This window comes from Trachinotus anak, unplaced genomic scaffold, assembly GCF_046630095.1.
Source record: "Trachinotus anak isolate AG129_WGS33_773 ecotype Australia unplaced genomic scaffold, CSIRO_AGI_Tana_v1 ptg000015l, whole genome shotgun sequence".
Lineage (NCBI taxonomy): Eukaryota > Metazoa > Chordata > Actinopteri > Carangiformes > Carangidae > Trachinotus > Trachinotus anak.
The window spans coordinates 9,104,139-9,124,511 of NW_027273866.1; the positions used below are offsets into that span (position 1 = coordinate 9,104,139).

The 20,373-nt window shown below is 41.8% G+C and overlaps 1 protein-coding gene across 1 annotated transcript; it reads right to left on the bottom strand.

Moving 5' to 3' along the window:
• Nucleotides 1-842: 842 nt before the first annotated feature.
• diras1b (DIRAS family, GTP-binding RAS-like 1b) lies at nucleotides 843-19,326 on the bottom strand. The gene is made up of 3 exons (XM_071497912.1): nucleotides 18,942-19,326; nucleotides 7,429-7,770; nucleotides 843-6,169 (listed from the first exon to the last, which is right to left on the bottom strand). The coding sequence occupies exons 2-3, from the start codon at nucleotides 7,735-7,737 to the stop codon at nucleotides 5,882-5,884; spliced, it is 597 nt and encodes a 198-aa protein (XP_071354013.1). The 5' UTR covers nucleotides 7,738-7,770; nucleotides 18,942-19,326; the 3' UTR covers nucleotides 843-5,881.
• Between the last annotated feature and the right edge of the window lie 1,047 nt (nucleotides 19,327-20,373).

The window sequence follows — 20,373 nt, forward strand, 5'->3', positions numbered from 1 at the left end:
ATTGAATAATTTACAAAAAACAATAAGTGCTAAAAAGAAATAAACCATTTGCAAAACCGAAGCCGTAAATGCTGCTGAGGAATTTATTTAAAAAATACAAAGATGATTCACAGTTTGTGTCCTTGTTCTCATGCTGGCTGGAACACCAAAAGGGACCATGCAGGAATGAAGCGCCAGAGTGACAGGATTGTACCAAACTACATTACCCACAAAGTCTATATGCCCCACTTCACGTGCCAACCCCCTCCCCAACCGCAAAAACAGCTTGTGAGGATCTGAGGCAATCAGACGAGAAGTAAAGGGGTGAACCGGAGAGGTTAACGGGGTCAGTGGGAGCATTTTTTCTATTTCCATCCTCCAGAACTGATTTCCTTTAGATTCTCTGACAGGACTGTAACCTGCCCTCATGTTGGTAGGAATGAGAGTGACCGACCAGAAAACCACAGCTTTTCTTGTGTCTTCAGGTCCTACTGACTGCCCTTCGTTTCAACATCGCATGGTCATGTTTCCCGTCCTGCTATGAAGAACACGTGAACCAAACTTCCTCTGCTGTATGAGTCTCATCAGCAACATGACCGCTGAGCACCCTGCCACCTCACTGATGGCAAACAACCGAGGTCAACTTTGCCTGGTACTAAAATGTTATTTTATCCTGCTTCTTTTTTCAGTAACAGATCATTTTATTTCACTCCAGCAATTCTCATTTTCAAATGTCCTTTTCCCAAAGTCTATATCTATTTCACCGCGCCATTTTTCCAAGTGACTGTTTATGTAATGATGCGACTTTTGATCAAAATAACCAGGGAAGATCCGGCTATGTGACCGGCTGCTGCTTTGGTCTGATTAAGCAGACAGCCAGTCACATAGCTGGTTCTGCCTTGTTTGCTTTGATTGACAGATAAAGACTTTGTAATGAAAAGTGGCATCAAAAAATAAATTAATTGAGGGAAATAGCACTGTGAAAGTAAATAAATCAATAAACAAGAACATCCATTTAGAAAAGAAATGCTGGAATTAAATAAATATGACCTAGAATAAACTCTGTTATTATGAAAGGAAGGAATTTTAAACATTTATTGGATTATTTCATAATTTCATTTCTATATTATCTATATTTATCTGTATTTAGTCACATAATGAATCATTTTACAACATCTTAGTTATTCGTGTAATATTGGGCACTTTGGGTCTCCATACATTTCCTGTTTTAAAGGTCAATTAGTTGTTTTTCTTGCAGAGAAAATTATAGCATACTTTGGAAACATCCCTAAATTTTAATGACGTCATGGCAGCTGGTGAAGTTGACATAAAGTCATCAAGTAGCTTGAGCTCTCTTTATTTCAGCTCTTCTGAAATAAAAGTAAGTTCTGTGTCGCTGCTAAATGGACGCTTGGACCACAGGAAAGAAATGCAGGCACCTTCCCACCACAGCTTCCTTTCCTCTGCACGCTCTCCTCTTTCATCTCCGCAATATGAAGTCCTTTGAACACTATTTACAACTATCTACAGTCGAAAAGTGAGCGGTGTCGGCCTTCAGTCTGTTCAAGTGCAACCGACTCGCAAACATGAAGAAACAAAAAAGAAATGAGAGGAATGAATGTGAAAGGAAGTCGGCAGAGCTGATTTATGGAGAAGACCAACAGCCAGCGACAAGGCCTGTGTTAATGCAATATGTGTGTGTAAGTGTGCAACTGAAGGCGTCTATTTTGCCTCCATACATGTTTTATATGCTTATGTGTGTGTGTGTGTGTGTGTGTGTGTGTGTTGAGCAGTGCGGGATGACTCATGCAGAATGTGTAGGCATTCTCCACAGGAAAGCTTCAAATATCTGACAGACACTTCAAAAGCTATGGTGCAGCAACAGCACACGAACATGCACACGTACACACTCATGCACGCCAGAGTGAAGAAATGCAAATAGGTGGCTGATGGTGCACAGACATGGATGCACTCACAGTCACACACACACACACACACACAGACACAGCAGCAGTGAATATGCTTCACTGATAAATGAGATGAGACGAGCCATGGGAGGACGAGGGCAGAGGTGTCTGTCCTGATTCACGCCAGCGTTTAACTCACGCAGCCCAGAAACTCAACAGACGCTCTCACCCTCTCCATGCACGCCATCTTCTTCTCCCACAGTCTCCACACATGCAAAGCACATTTGAGTCCCACACAGGCCACGGTTAGTGCGGTTTTTGCGCTCCATATTTCCATATACCATTTCTATTAATAGCACAGCTCCCCTTCCCTAGCTCCAGCTTGCTGTCCATACCGCTCTCGAACGCTGCCTCATTGTTTTTCTCCTCCCCGCTGTATCATATTCCACGCAGGAACATGAGCGATGGCCGTCTCCTGTAGACGTCAGCAGAACAGCAGATTGCACAAACATGCGCTCGCAATCTGGCATTTGCGTGGAGCAGTCAGACGTGTCAAGCTGATATTTATGCAACGTGTGCAACACTGCTGCCGGTAGCTACACATCAGATCAGACCAGAAACTGGGGGCTGGATAATTGTTACAGATTATTCCAGCTTTTTTTTTGTTTGTTTTTTTTTTTGTTTTTAGTTTTAGTGCTATATATGGCCACATTAGGCAGGCTGTACTCCATCTATCTGACATCTTAACAGGCGAAAGCAAACCAAGACAAAACTATTAGAAACACAACTTAACCCAGATCTGTTTCACACATCTTGTTCCCGAAACATAAAGTGGTGAACAAAGAAAACGAGAGGGCATGAATGAGCATCCGTGGTGTCGAACAGGTAAAGGGTATGTTTACAATGCAAGTTTTTGAGTTTAACAGGACCTCACATTAATGCAAAAATACAACACATCAATAACAGATAACAGATTCATTCAACTTTGAAAATAAAAACAGCCATGGAGTGGAACCTTTAGTTACATATTCACATTTTGCTAGTATTATCCGATTGATAGATCTGAAGAGTGGATGTGTCAAATACAATATATCATGAGCATCATTATTAAGCTGTATATTACAGTACATAGCAACATCAAACCTCCTACTGTAACAATATTTCCTGGTTACAAAGGACTTATTCCCAGAAAGACAGCGGGTACAGTTTATCTTTACATGGGTAACATCTTACTTGAAGCTCTTTTAAACATCTCATCCAACTACCATATGCTTATTTACAATAACTACACATTTGAAATAGTTTCTTGTGGGTCTGTGGGCATGAATAATGCAGGAGGGGCATTTTACATGGAGCTCATAAATGAGGCGTTGCTGATTAATAAGCAATTCTTCAAGTAAAATGTCACCCTAAAGTGCCCAGTTGTTGATTCTGCTGCACACATAAAGACAGAGAAGGAGACAGACGAGAACAGTTGCTGTGCTTTTTCTTTTCTTTTCTTTTCTTTTTTTTTTTCCAGAGAGATGGACACGCAGTTAAAAGGGGCATCGTCTGTGTCTTTGGGTTTAATAGTACAGGAGCAGATTATCCACCGGATTGTTGTTGTTAAAACCGCCTGAGAGATGGAGAAAACTAGACAAACAATCTGACCCTCCTCGGCGTCCTATGACCTTGCGACTGTGTGTGTGTGTTGTGGGGGGGGGTTAGGTCACAAATACACACACCTTAACTAACATCACGATACCCTGTTGTTCAGCAGAACCGCAACCTCATTGTGCCATGTACCGGACAAATAAAACATCTGACACGAGACTGAGAGCTATATCTACCATCATGATGCGACTGTTTCCTCCACGCTCAGGTCGGGTGAGTAAATGTTGAAGATGGAAATCGCACAGAAGACAAAAAGAAAAAAAAATATATATATAAAAAAGAAACACAGACAAAAAATGTACAAATAGATATGTTGGTAAAAAAGTATTGTGCTTTTGGCTGCCCTGTGTACACTGTGTACAACTGTCAGAGCTCCTGCGTGAGAAAAGGTGTGTGTGTGTATATATATATATATATATATATATGTATATATGTATATGCACTTTGGACATAGAGCAGTGGCTCAAGGATGTTCTGTGATAAGCAGAGATGATTAAAACATAGTGTTGGCAAAAACATGGCAAGTTAAAGTTGTGTGTGTGTGTGTGTGTGGGTGTGTGTTAATGATATAAAGTGCAATGTGAGGGCATTTAGGCTGAGTGAGCCCTGTTTGTCTTCATATAATCCATCAAGAGTGTTACTCAAATTGACAACCACAGCTATGCGCATGTGTGTGTTTCTGTTTTTGACACTTGCATGAATGCATTTGTGCGCATACTGTGTGTGTATATATATGTATGTGTGTGTGTGTGTGTGTGCCTGTGTGTGACTCATTCTGTTTCCTGATGCCTGGATGGGTGTGTGAGAGGTAATGTGACCAAACCAACCAAAGAGGAAACAGAATTACTGATTCAAGTCACACTGAATAATCTGCATGGAGCAATTTTACATCCATCCCTATTATTATCATTATTATTATTATTCTTTTTCCTCTGTGTGCTTTTTGTTTAAGGTTGGCTTTTGACTTTACATGAATTTAAAGAGCATCACAAAGCAAGAAAAAAAAGGCAAAAGAAGTGAAACCTTTGCATGAAAAGTGCCAAAGCAAACAGACATTCTTGACCTCAGAACCGAAAATCATCCCAGTTCACCTTCGTCTTACCGGCTTGGCAATGATTATCCAAGTGTATCGTCCTCAAGGCAGACTTGTATTTCTGTTTCTTATTTTGATGAGAGCCCAGCGTCCTTTCATCCACAGTTAATCGACACTGGATGAGAGTCTTAAAAGGATTGTTGCGTCGTATCAGTAGCGCGTGTGCATGCCCCGCTGCTGGATGCTTCTCCACTTCAGATGAGGACATTTAGACAGGTCGCACATGAGCTTTTGATATAATGACAGCTTGAATAAGGAAAAGAAGGGTCTTTTTTTGTTTTTAAAAATCTGTCAGGAGAAATGATTAGGATGAGAAGATGGGTGAATTTGTCCTCTAGCCACAAATTCGAGCTTTAATGCTTCAAGCTTCACATCAAACTTTCAGTGACTGACCTAAGTTGGGGCAGGGCATGTGTAGACTAGATGGGATATATTTAGATATCCCATGTTTATATACATCAGAGTCCTCAGGTGTGGCTCTGGGATGTGGCTGGGTCGTGTTCATGCTAGCAGTCTCAAACCTGCGAGTCCTGTCCTCACTAGCACGATGGACACCTTCAGTTTCTTAAAATGGTGTTTCTACCAGATGAGTGAGCTTAACTAACTTTGTTGACTCTGTTACATATACATTACGTTTCTCTATAGTTGTTATAATAGTGGGGTTTGCAAAGGATGAGGGTGCTGGGTTGTTGAGGGGGTGTTCGGCAGGGAGGGAGCGGTGGGGTGTAGAAGTGAGAGAGGACACTAAATGCTTTGCGTGGATCGGAAACCTTCAGTCTTTGTTAAAGGGGCGCTGTGGTCTGTGGTCTTCACTGCAGTCCAAGGTCTTGATGAGATCCTCAGTCAGGTTTTGTGGCACTTTTTGGGCAAAAGTCCACACCCACGTTGTTTCCAATCACGGCTGACGTCCACAGGTGACACACGCTTCTGTGTTTTTAATTTCTTGAGCTTCTGTGACCGCCCCCCCCGCCCCCCCCCCATCATCTCTCCTTTAAGCAGAATGCACATGGATGTAATGCTCCAAGCTGAAATCCGGTATGTTTCCGGTATGTACGTTGTGTTTGTGAATGCAGCAGTCAAACGGAGGAGGATGTGGATGATGAGATTCCTGTCGCCTTACAGGTGTTTTGCTCCGAGTGATACCTTTAGTGAGTCTCTTTTTTCTCTCATCTCCCTTCTTTTCCTCCCTTTTCTCTGTATTTCCTGCCCCCTCTCTCGCCTCCACCTCCCCTCTCCTCCTCTCCTGGATTTACATCACGCTGCATTTGCCCTTCAGTCTCTCGGCACGGGACTGCTTCCCCGAGCGCTTGCCGTCGATGTTCAGGCTCATGTTCCTCTTCTTGTCCAGGTTGAGGAGCTCCTGGAAGAGCTCGGTTACGTTGTGGTTGGTCTTGGCTGACGTCTCCATGAAGGCGCACTTCCACTGGTTGGCCTGGGCCTCCCCGTCCTTGGTCTCCACCTCCCGCTGGGTCTCGTCGCTCTTGTTGCCCACAAGCATGATGGGGATGGCCTCAACGTTGCCCTTTATGGCCAGGACCTGCAGCGCACACGGAAAATAAGGAAAACTGTCGTTATGTTCTTGCTGCAAAGCCAACACTCACAAAACGAGTAGATTTCCAAGATCCTCCTCTCATTTTCTGTCAAATCTCTACTATCCCAACCAAATAAAGTTAAAAATGCAAAAAAAAAAAAACCCCAAAAAACTTTAAAATCAAACCCTATTTAAAGTAATAGTTACCCTTTATGTCCATTCTGTATTAGTTTTGATACATAAAATGAAATATACATACATAATTCATAATCTATCATGTTCTAAGTGAAACTAGTATTTATAGTGTGTCAGTAATTATAGGCAACTTGAAATAAAAGAAATGATAAACAAAAACAAGCATGCGACAAAAAAATGGCTATTACTAGAAAACATTATGGAGTGAAAATAGTGTCAAAATATAGCATAACATTTTTATTGTGCTTTATTTTCTATTGTGTCTACACATCTTAAAAATACTTAATTTATTTGGTGTTGGAAAAGTAGCAGCAGACAAATAAGGCATAAGGTGTTAATACGTTGTAGTTCTTGAATGAATAATTTATTAATGCTTCAAAGATCAGTAATATGCCATTAATAAGCACAACCTTTGTATTGTTGGGGTCAGACACATTATTGTACTGATGACTTATTCTCTAATACAAAGTTAGAAGATCATTAATGAGAAACATGTTTTTACCAGTTACAAGTCACATTCACAGCGTGAGATGTAGATGGCAATAAAAGGTTGGTCTGGACGCACTGCAGCTTTTTCCACATGGTCAGTGGTTGAATTTATCCATCAGAGGTGTCTTCTGAGTGATTTAAATTAATGGGCAGATAAAAAATAAAAAAAGCACGTTTTGCTGGAGGACAATATGCAGCTACTAAATGGACTTTTCTTTCCAACTTGGCACTCCCAAAGTCGTCCCTATTAATGGCTTATTACTCATCTGCAAAGAACTCATAACTGATGTATTAAGCTGAATCAGGCAGGAAGTTGCCAACGTGGTTTTTGAACTCAGCTCATCAAGCTCAGTGTCTCCTGATAACTACAACCCTCTGAACCCTAGAAGACAAAAACACTGTCCTGCTACATGAAACAACTCTTTGGTGGATGAGAGCAAACTGTAGGCACAGACACATACAAAATGATACACCCATAAATAGACCTGCACACGTACAGATATAGTCCACTCAGAGACTCAAACATACCATCATCCTCTCGACAGTAGGAACTCACTGAAAAACACTCACACACTCCTCACCTGTTGGTAAATGGGTTTGAGCTCCTCCAGGGACTGTTTGCTCGTGATGGAGTAGACCAGGATGAAGGCGTGGCCTTTGGAGATGGACAGGCGCTGCATGGCCGGGAACTGGTGGCTCCCTGTGGTGTCGGTGATCTGGAGCGTGCACACGCTCTTGTCGCAGCTGATCACCTGGCGGTAGGTGTCCTCTACTGTGGGGATGTAGGTGTCCCTGAAGGTGCCCTTCACGAAGCGCAGGACCAGGGAGCTCTTCCCCACTCCCCCTGCCCCGAACACCACCACACGATAGTCGTTGCTCTGCTCCGGCATTCTGCCCCCCTCAGGCTTAAGACAGTGTCACACCTATGATGTTGAGGGTGGGGGCATTGGAGAGGAAGCAGGGTGAGAGGAGAGGGTGTGGAAGGGCGGGAGAAGAGGAGCATTTTTAGCAAAGACACTGTACAGAAGCGGCAGATACAAAGCAGAAGGAGGAAAAGGAAGGGTAAGTGTTAGCGGGACTCGACCTCAGGCCTGTGGGTGTGAAAGCACTCTATCTGTCCTCGTGGTCTGACTGAGAGCCAGAGTACAAATTAGAGAGGATGAGTTTGGTGAGGCTCCAAGTGTTTCACCTGACGCAGACATTTCCCTAATCAATACCGTCCGGTTTCTCAGTTTCAACCCCAAAAACATTCCAGCGCTTCCTCATTTATCAACTTAAGCAACTGCAGCAAACCCTGGAAGAGACAGAGGTCTTGCAGCTTAGGAGACAAAAAAAAAATCTCCAGGCCTTCAGGCGGTAGACACAATAACATGTATAATACAACACACCTCAAACGACAGCAAAAAGCACCTCTTTATCACAACAGCAGAGCATTATTAGCCTCACAAATGGAGTATATAATGCAGGGTTACTGGAGTAGATTGCATTAGGTTGCATGTGTGAATGATACAGTGTCCACACACTGTATAAGGGCCTATATCATGAATGTATGTGTGACATCACTGCCTTGCAGTTGTGCTTCTGTTTGGTATTGATCCAGTCACAAGGTGGAGGCAGCAAAGGTTGCCTGTTGTACTTTAGAAAAACAAAACAAAACTGAAGGGTTGAGTATAAGAATTAAAGCTTCTCTAATCAATATATTTATATTAAGTTTGGATCAAAAAACTACGTGCAAGTGAAAGGTATCACTTGTAGTACAGATGAATACAGAATTCCTTTTATCTTTACAAACCCTTTAAGCATTCATCAACTCTTTCTTCAGCCAGATGTTTCCCTCAGGAGTTCATGGAAACCAAAACAGAGCTAAAGAGAAATCAGGATGAATATTGGACTTAAATTCACCAGTTGGCCATAAACACGGCCCCTCTTTAGCTGCTGGATGTGTAAACAGCCAACTGTTTGCTAACATGTTTGCCAATTTATGCAGGTTTGTGGTAAGAAATTTAAAAGCAGTCATGATTTATTGTTTGCTTCACATGTGCACTCTTAGTGTTAATACCTTTGAGGTATCTCTTCCAGAAATGTAGGAGCTGAAACAAAGCCAGTGAGGGTATCACAGCTCACCTACAATTAAACACAGCGTACAGAAAAATAAACTAGAACTACCAGGTCCACACTGTGTGCAGTCAAATTATATTTACACTATTAAATGAAAACATTATACAGATTCCAAAGCTTTAATAACTCTGGTCAGTAGTCAGCAGCAACACTGCGCACTGAAGCACTCTCAGTATTACCTGCTGCAGCTCATACACACTGCATGCATCTGAACAGCGTCCTCACAGCTAATCTAATGCTATCTTTGTAAGAGCTTGTGTGTCTGCTGAGCATCTGTGGATGATTACGCATTGCTTCTTGTTACATTATTCATCTGTTGTGGTTCTAAACTTGCTTTAAGGTCCCATAATAAGATGCTCCTTCAGTTGTGATCATGTGCTGCTCTCTAAGCTCCGGCTGTAATGAAACAGTAAATTGACATCAATACTAGATGGAATAAGTGGATTTCTGTCATGCTTGCACTGCTGGAACCCACTATTGATGGCAGGGCCCCTGTAATTGCATTGCCAGATTCTAGATAATATCAGTCAAGGAGTTCAAAATAAATGGGGATTCGGGGAGTGCCTCTTGTGTTTTATGCTCAATCTATAGTTGTAAGTCTGGGTGACATATAAGAGTGTTTTATATCCATGCTGAACACACCACCACAGTTTAATTTGCAGGTATAAGCCTGTGTTTTCAGCTCATATGCCGGCAAACTGTTTTACTCTGGTCTGGGAAAATAAAATCTGATTTAATGGCTCTCTGGTGCCTTAGGGTGATAGTATACTGCATTTATTTTGAGATAGTGAGGGATCCCATCAGAAAACTGATGGATAAATCCTCTAGCTTCAAGTCTATGAAAACATTTCTCTTTTAAATCATGGCAGATTGTGGAAATAAGAACCTGTTCTGCACAAGTAAATATGGAGAAAGCCATAGGGTTGAAAGTCTTAGTAACAAGAAGCAACATGGTTAAAAGGCAAAACTGTTAAAAATGTCAAAATGGGTCGAAACAAATGCTCATCTGCGTTGCCTCAAACTTTTAGCCTTAATGAGGCCTTCGGTCACTCTGAGGAAATGTGGTCTGAGCTGCCAGAGTGCTGCACAGTGATTTCTGCTTAGGCCTGCTTTATGTCAGACCGAAACGAACACACACACACTCACACACACACACAAACACACAGACATGTGCACCAACAGTGCACCAATATGGTTTAAAAAAGCCAAATCAGTCTAATCTTTTCAGTCATTCTGTCTTAGAGATGATTTTAATTTGTTGTCATTGTTCTGTGAATCATTTATATTAGGCATAATAACATCTTACACTTTAAAGCTGCTATAATCAATATTTTTTATAAAAGAATGACAAATGACTGTTTGTGAAAGGTGTTGTTTATAGTGAAGAACCCACAGAGGATTATTACCAGCTCTGTAGTCCATCTCAGCTTTACAGAGCATTTTAGTGACTTTCAGCTCATTGTTTTGGTTTAAAACTCACAACTATACAGTTTTTGCTTCACTTTCACTGCTCTCATGAGCAGGCGGCTGCTTTCAGCAAGTATATGAAAACCTATATTCTATGTTAACAACTAGCTGTTGGACATAGTGGAGCATTTAGCTGCTAAAGAGTCAGATTTTCCCCTCAGGAGTAGGTGGAGACCAAAAACAGAACTAAAAGACAGCAAATATTGGACTTCCATTCACCAGGTGGACTGAAACATGACTCCAAATGGATATTAATGAAGCTCTATGTCTACTGAATTTGTAATTAGGCAACTGTTTGCTAACGCGTTGGTCACATCAACTTTCTATGTTCATGGTATGTCAATAAGTCAATGATGTGTTTACAGCTTGTTGTGCAGCCTCCAAGTGGCCAAAAAAAATCAATTAATGCAGATTTACAATAATTGCAGAGATCTGGGAACGCTCATATGATCAGAGGGTAAAAAGACAACAGTTTATCCAAATGATCTTAATGATCTCTTTATGTAAAGATAAAAAACAAAAGTGAGTGCATTAGAAATGTTGGTAATGATTCCCTCATTGCACAGGCAGGTCAACGATGGAGAATTAAAATGAAGTGAAGAAGTTAACTGTGACAGATAATCACAATGAACAGCTTGGGTAATAACTTTACAGTCCTCTTCAAAATAAATTTGAATAAACAAGGGATTTGTTATCCTGTCACAGTGTAGCTGTGTTCCCAGATCTCAGCAACATGGTGAGGACTGTGTTATTATTACAGATAGAAACAGTGGCCAAAAACTTTTAACCTATATTATAATAAACCAGAATCATCCTTTGAAAAAAAAAAACGCACTGCAGTGCTTCTTTTTTGTGGATAATGTCACAATTGTAGTGAAACACTGCAAGGGGAAAGGATCACAAAAATATATCTAAGATGAAAGTATCTGGACTGGTACCATTCCTGTGTTTTAAACTGCAGATGCTGAAACACACACACATATTCTCTTTGTCTCTCTCTGTGGTGAGTCTTTTGTTTGAATTTATTTATTTAAATGTTTGTCGTGAGCTTCTTCATGCTGTCTCTCCTCTGTCTCCTGCTCTCTCACTCCCCAGGTCTCCGTGCTGTTTGATCAATAAACTAAGGTCGCTGTGGTTTTGATCGATGGGGCTTGTCTGCCTGGGCCCTGTCAGTCTGTCATCCATCCGTGCTCTGCCTGTTTTTTTGGGGGGGGTTTTTTTTGGGAAGTGGATTTCAGCTCCACGACAACGATTCTGCTCATCAAAACCTTCCTCCGCTCCCTCCCCGTCTTTCACCTGGACTAAAATTAGCCGTCTCGCTCCCTCTGTCAGCAGCTATAACTGCACACACAGGTGCAACCTCACAGTGACACGTGCACGCGCGCGCGCGCACACACACACACACACACACACACACACACACACAAACACTGTACTTCCGCTCCTTTATCATTTGTCCTTGACACCAGGCCTCTGAGATTAATGACACTCCTCCCAAATGCAAGCTGTCTCTCTCCGTTTCCCCTTCCTCTTCTCTTGTTTTATTTGAAATGAGAGGACTGCAGTTCCTTAATGAATTAATGGTATACTATAAATGCATCTGTGGCAGTGCAGCCAAACTCCATTAGCAGATAGCTTTGGCACAGACCAAACAGGCCTCCTCTCCCTCTCAGTCAGAAAATAGATGCACACACAGCCTTTCTCCACTCGTTTATTTCACAGAGCGAAGCAAGGAAATGTCACCTTTAGTGAAAACATGCACATAATTTCCCTCAAGAGAGCCACTTACGCAGCGGCACAAAGGAAGCGCATTAACCAACATCAAACACAATGCCATTCAACAGATCAAGAGCGTGATTAAATAGACACCCACAAAGCGGTCCCATGGTATCTTGTGGAGAAAGGGTTTTAATCAAGCCACGGATACTGGAATGTTGTGGATACGCGGCTATTTTGGCGATGAGTTTTTGACAGGATCAACGGATTTTCAGCTCAAGGTTTTTCTGAAATACCAGTCCTCTTCTGGCCACAGCTGCACACAGACACACACACACTCATCGCAATGTCTGAAACCTGCACAAAGTTTCTTTAGCTAGCAGACTGTCAGATAATGTATGAGTGTGTGTGAGTGTGTGTGTGTGTGTGTTGGAGATGTGCGTTTGCCTCTGTGCAGTCAAGCAGAAGATTCCCTGCTCTCTGTGCACACATCAGTTCAGGCTTTTTCAAGTGTGTGTGTGTGTGTGTGTGTGTGTGTGCTTTGCCACAGGAATGAATCTGCGTTTTTAGCAAGGCAATTTTTAGACCCGGGTGTTTTCATTAGGTTCAATTTATAAATTTTGATTCAGTCTCACACGTTCATTCGTGCTCGTGCTGCGTTCACACCTGCCAAAAAAAAAAGCAAAAGAACACAGAAACGGACTGCCCTGAGAAAACATGTGCTTATTTCTAAAAGATTTAATGAATCTCTTGGAGATAATTTGAGATTTATGAACATGGATTTTTCTAAAACAAGCCAGATAAGTACATGTATCTCTCTTCCTTCCTCACTTAATCTCTGTGTCTGAGTGTGTGTTTGAAGGCGATGATGCAAAGAAAGGAAACAATCCTTTCATGTCCATCAGAGCTGGAGCTATAAAATGTGTTCATGATCCATCAGAATAATGGATCCTCACCACTGAACGTGGACTGTACTGTGTGTTGTGTGACACTGGTAGTTATGGACATATAAATGGAAGTACATTTAAACAACAGTGTCATTCTGGATTTTGCTCTTAGTTCATGAATGTTTTATTGTGGGAATTTTGTGGAACAAAATCCAGCTCCTATTAGCACCTCTGAAGCTCACGAAGTATTATATCTCGTTTGATTAATTCATAGTGTATAAATTTCTTTGTTGTCATTTTAAGGTTACCAGGCAACCTAACAGCAGGAAGTCACTGCACCTGGCCAAGAACTAGAAATAATCCTCTAATACACCATGTGAAGGCACAAACTGTTGTTTTTACATTGTTTTTGTCCAGATTGAACAAACAAGGCAGGTTTTGTGACCCCTCACCAGAACCACAGTGGCTGTTTCCAGTCTAGTTGCTAAGCTAAGCTAATCAGCTGCTAACTCCAGCATCATATTCAATGGACAGACATTAGATTTCATGAAATTGGGTTTTAAAGAATTTACAACAGTCCAGGAGAGAAAAGCACGTCCACATGAAAAGAAAAAAAAAAACAGGAGCTATGAGTTTTTACATAATTTATATCTCAGAAAACTGAAAATGAAAATAGGAATAAACCATTTGCAGCAATAAATACACTTGTTGTACACCTGCATGTATCTATAATCATCAATCTTATGCAATCAATCGATCAAAATGAGCATAGAAGCAACTATTTTGCTTCCTCTGTGTGATTATGTATTATTAATTAAGAAAAACTGTGTCAGCTAGATGTGATATAAAATATGTGTGCATGAGAAAATATGCATGTATTATATCCGAGCATGTACTTGCTGAGTTTAAAGGTGTGTGAGCCTGGGTGTGAAGGCCTCTCACGAGTGCCAGTCTATACTGTGATTGAGCTTACAGCACTGTACGGCCATGGAGTACGAGTGTTAGACTGTACAAGAGATTGCAGCACTGTGGTCTTGGCTTAGTAGCTAATCATTGAGCTTAACCTCCTCTGTGCTCCTGGCCTGCTCTGCATTGACCCAATTCCCAGGACTTAAGTTACCGGCAGTCTCCCTTTAAGACTTCATGCAGCTCTTGATGCACACTGAGGCCCTCTGATACTCTATGCACATCCCATTGACTCAGCATGTACTGACACTAACACTGTGGCATGGGAACATCAGGCACAAAAATAATGTAGGTGACATTTATCTGTCTGTGGTTACTCATATCGTCACATTTGACCTGGACCAGGAGGTTTGCAGCAGAAGATCCATCTATTAACCACAGTACAGACACAGAGAATCTTTTCCAGTAAGATATTATGTTCAGACCAAACTTGCTGACCAGTTAACTTAGTGCCATACTGTAGGCCAGGAAGTGTAAGGTAAGGTCAATAAGGATGCCACATTTCTTCCACCTTAAATACTTTTAAATACAGTTGGCAAAACTGCACCTCATCATCCAGTCACAAAAAAAAACAAACAAAAAAACAAAAACAGTTTTCTTATAGTTACTATAAAAATTATGTTTAGGAGGTGTGAAATTTCCACCACAAAAACTGCAATTTTCACGCTTAGTTTGGCATAGATTGTTGCATATTGCACCTGACTGTGTGAAAACCTCACCTCCTCAGGTGAAACCTGCCTGGCTTCTGCCTGGATGATGAGCATCTTTTAGTAAAGTAAATTGTTTTTTTAAAAATGCATTCATAAAGCCAAAGTTTGTAACAATTCCTTATGCTACTGAGTTATTGACACTGTGCAGTATGTCTCCGCAACGTCTGCACTGTGCTGAGGCAGGAGAAAGAGTTTTGATTGGTCCAAATCTGTTATCATAAAACAGTTGGGTTATATTTTTTTACTTGGAATTATTCAGGTCAAGCTTGAATTGTGCAAAGTACTTGCAAAATTAGTGTTATACAGGGAAACAAGATTATAGAGCATTTATGCACAAACAAAATTAATGAATCGTTAGCATAACAGCACTTCTCTAAAATGTTTGCAAGTAAAACAAATAATGTAAAGAATGAACCAAAGAGGCCTGTTTAACCACAAAATCCAGATATTTGTCATCATTAGTTTGTTTGCACCAGTGCCTGTTGCTCGCTGCGACAGCCACTTAAAAAGTAGCAGCAACAGGAGAGCATAAGAGAGGACAGTAATTGTCCAGTGGCTTAGCCTGGCTGTAATATGATCATTAAGTTCAAGTTTAAACCTGAAAATAATAGGAAATTATTGGCCAAGTTGAATATGGAGCAGGTCAGACCCTGCTGGTAGCCACAGGAAGTCTGTGGGTTGAGATTAGAAATCTGTCAATTCAAATTTCTGGGCTGCAAAAATCAATTTTGCACTTTAAAGACTTCCACTGATGTATGTCTTTTATAAGCTAAAGTCTGTATCTCTGCCTGCAACTACTACCTGAGGAAAACACATAGTAAATGTGCATTTTCAATTAGAGTTTCAGAGGAAAACATTTTCCCTTCAGGCTGATTGATTCCTGAGCTGTAATCAAACATTGTAACCATAATCCTGTTGATTCTATGCAGCGGTTTTACACAGGACTGGATGTAAGATGCCCCTGTAATTAGTCTTTCAGTGTGTATTAGTAGTGAGTATTAGCTTTACCTGGGGAACCCTGGGTTGCTCCGTCTGGCCTCTCCATAAGACCCTGCTAATACCTCAGCCTGGCAATCTGGGAAAAACACATGCACCTGGCTAATAACACCAGAACTGGGCCAGAGAAGTGGAAAGATCACTGACAATCATTTTTTGTCAAGTCTGCATAATGTATTCAAATGTATTTATTTTTAAGAGAGCTTATTCTTAGAAGCTATGACGGCCCTGACCTGACTGAGGAACTAATTACGGACTAGCGCAGTGTGTTGCAGAGGCACGCCTGCAGTGACAGATGGTTGGCAGGTCGGTAGTTTTGGAATTGACGAGATCAACCAGACGCAGCTTCTTTTTTTTTGATAATACCACTTTATCCAGGTCTGATAACAACGCAGATGGCTAAAAGCAGAAACAAGGGAATCCTGCTCCAGACTGCTTCTGACGCTCTCGTGATGCAGTGGGAATTATAAGAAACCAACTGTTAACGTCTTCATCTCTGACCACAGGGTGCTTTCGTTTTTTGGGGTTTTTTTTTCCTTCCTCAGTTCTCATAATTTCTTAAAACAGATTTAAAGATGGGTGGCATTTTACATCAAATGAACAGCTGATATTCGAGCAAAATGTCAAATTAAACATGTTAACTCAGAGGTCACGGTGTGCATAATTGACCAGAGCTGACCATCCTGTCCTGCGATTAGTTATGCACGAGACCAACAACATCCTGTCTAATGCCATGTATAATGAAGACTCTGTGGCCTTTTCAAATGAGCTGATGCCATCAGTACAACTAAAACACTTTAGCATTGATCTGTTCCAGTATTAAAGCAGGCATTATGGAGTATACAGTTATATATAGCTCAGAGGTGCTCAGCAGAGATGGTGCACTTGACTGGACTTCTGCTGTCAAAGCAACAGACAGACTTAAACATCCTGACGAGACAACAGTAAGCTACTTGAATCAATACAAACAACCAGGTGCAGATAAGACCTCCGCTGCCGCCACTTGTCTTGTATGCACACACTTGGAGAAGGGAATCCATTTTGTTTCATACTTTTGTGATTAAATTGAAATTATATGTAGCGCCTGTTTTCTACAATTAAATTCTGATTTATTATACAAATACAGTTCACCAGTTGTTGTCAGTTGTTGTCTTCTCAGTAAACACACACTACATTTCACAAGAATAGTATAAATGCGCAAATTTGGGCACAAACACAGGTTGGGGCATGGTCAAAAACTGCATGTTCCTCTCACACAAAGCACTAAAACTTGATTAAATTAATTAATTTATATTTCTCCTTATCAATTACTCCAAAATAGGACGATCCGCCTGGTAGTCAGAGGTGTAAATATGAGAAGTCGCTCTATGAGCATGTATGGTCTTCCCGAGCAGGAAACTAGCTCAAATTCACAGTTTCACTCAATGACAAATGGCAGTCATCCAGTACGACAACAACAACTACACACGGGCTACAATCCATGGATGCAAACCTACTCAATGAAAGTAGAATCTTTTGTAATTTGTAATTTTCCTACTGCATGACTTTATCAACCAAATATATTTGAGTCATGAGCATGCTTTTGCATCATCTGGGCTACTGGTGCCTCACTGTATGCTAATATGTACATTTGTACATTATACTTACATGTGGATATTGATATTTTATTAGTCCTTTTTCCTCAATTTGTTCTTGCCATTTGATGTAAAATGTTCACTGTTTTATGTTTATTTTTTGGAAAACACTTTATATTTGTTGATCTTGATCTTAGGTAGGTTAATTATATCTATAGAAATTAACAAGCTAAATATCCATCTCAGAATCTCAGAATCTGCAGAATGTTTATGGAGCAGTAAAATAATAAATGTCCAGCCAGTGTCCAGATGCAAGCAGACATAACCGACATCCCCAAAAGGATTCACGTCTCTCTCAACATCACGCCATCCTGACCCTCAGTTATCTCACACAGCTCTTTGTAGGGTGCTTTTGCTGGGCTAAAAAAATACAACCAAAAATGATCAGCATCCATGCTTGTCTCCAGCACCATCAGATTACCAGCATCATCTCCTCTTTCGGTGTTTTCTCCTTGTTACCATGTATTGAGTCATTTCTTTGTCCCGCCTCAGCAGAGTGGAGTATTCTTATGCAACTGTACTGTGGCTGTTCAAAACAGACGAACAAACGGACAGGCAGGCATCCAGGACATCGACACTGCCCCCACACTTTCACTCCCCCCCACCCCCCCCACCCTCGACCAGCACATGCACGCTTTAATACAGTCTGCATCTCTGTGCTCCTGTCAACCGCACACTTTAAAGCTTAATCACAGGATTTACTGGCAGTGTTCAATGCACACAGGAAGTTGAGTCACATACATATGCAATCACAGATGCACACATACACACATGCACAGAGAAGGCCTAAATGATTCACAACTCCTTTCGCATATCATGTTGGCTTTCCTTTCCAGTCATGAGACCCACAACAAACATCACATCAGGGATGGAGGAGGAGGAGGAGGAGGAGGAAGCATGGAGAAACACAGATCCAGATGGAGGATTAACTATGGCATTTGCCACAGAAACTGGGCTTTATGCGTCACGCTGGCGTCATTATATGTGTATGGTCTAATGTTGACGTGCATCTCCACCTCGGCTGTAGTCAGGAAGGGGTTGGCAGGAGAGGGCTTGCCGTCGGTCCGCAGATTGTTGCGCAACGCCATTACAGACCTCCCTACTCCGGCTTGGTTCATTCATAAATACCAGAGGATCGCCATCTCGCAGCTGTGCCATCATTTTGCAGTCGCAGCCCCCCCCCCCCCCCCCCCCCGCCAAAACCACCACCCCCTCCTCCACATCCCTTTACTCCTCAAAGCAATATGATAATCCCGACACCCTCATATCTCTGCCCTCTCTCTCTCCTGCTGACTGCCAATATGGCTGTGCGGGCATAGGCTACATACATACATACATACATACATACAAATCACACCATCGAGGTTATCAAACAGCAAATGCCACGCGTGATAAGAGCCGCTGTGGATGCATTTACAATCAGCACTAACTAAATAAATGAGACTCATCATCCCGCGTTGGCCGCGAGCAGCAGGAATCGTGTGCGCACACAACAGCCAGGCAGCCAGGCAGCGGGACCGCGGCTACGCCACTGAATACCGACATCTAACCTCCATGTAAACCTCCATGTAAGATGTGGCGCCGAGCAGCATCTCCATACCTGGTCGTGAAGAATAGCTCCGCTTCAGGCTCGTCCTTGGTTTAGACGGATGAAAGACAAACGCCGAAAGCGTCCTAAAGCATTTTACGCGGTTCATGTAGAGCTCATGTCGTCCGATTTCTAACACCACCACCACCACAGCAGACTCTCTCTCTCTCTCTCTCTCTCTCTCTCTCCCTCTCTCTTTCTCGGAGATAGGACGTGGGAGGTGCTATGCCCTCTCTCCCTTTTCCGTCCACACTTGATTTTCTGTCAGATCATACACTTCCTAGTGGTTGGATGCCAGCAAAAATAAGCTTTTAAAAAATCTTTTATGACCTCGATGGTTGCACAGTGCAACAGTGGGGATATGACCACAGGATCACATCAAAGCCCATACACTGATTTAAAAAAAATGCATTAATGCAACTAATTCATATATTTATAAAGAGCCACAATCTGATCATATGTAATATTGAATATCTACGAAATCTAGTAAAAACACTGAAGGTCCCTAAGCAACAAATCACATTAAAGAAGCCCAATTGATGAAATTACATTCACGGTCAAAAATGTAACCTAAGCAGAGCCCCATTTCATTTCCAAATGATTCTGTCGATGTTTCAGCCACAGCCAAGTAGTATATTGCAGCTACCAGATATCTCCAGGGCCAGATAGAGGGCCAGATATATGCCAGCTCCACTTTGGCCGAGAGCAGCAGAAAATGAAAAAATAAAATAGGTGAAATTTGGTGAGAATGGACAGGTCAGGCTTGTTGGATTCACTGGATCAGGTTAGGCTTTTGAGTCATCTATAACTTTTGCAGGCATGGATAAACAAAAGTGAAAACACATATTTGATTGGTTTGTTTATTAGTAAGGCAATGTGTGAAGTCTGCTTGCAGAGCTTTTAAATAAAGAAATAAATTTAAAAAATCACATGCCTGGTTGTCAGACCCAAGATCAGCACCACGGACAGCGACCTCATTGTGTTTCAGCACCATGGACAGACCCAGAAGCACCTGAAGACAGCAGCATAAACAGGAAGTAGGCCACAGTATAGGCTACAGACTACTACATACACATGTAACACAGCAGAACAACATGTAACGGGTGGAAAGAAAGAAAGAAAGAAAGAAAGAAAGAAAGAAAGAGATGGTGCATACTTCAGGGGCTAGTAAACAGGAAGTGTACCAGCCCATTAGCTATAAAGTCACCCAAATGAATTCTCAACCCATGTCAGCTGAGATGAGAACATTTCATTCATTTCGGTTAATATCACAAATAAATGCGAATAAGCCCATCCCCGATGAGAGGCCTGCGGCCGAGGACAGACCAGGCCCTGTTTTGAGCTGTGTTAGTACGTGACGGTCTCACTGTATGACTCACCAACCCTCCGTCCGGACGGCCTTGCGTTTGTCCCCCTCTGTCGGCGAGCCGGCGTTCAGACGAGC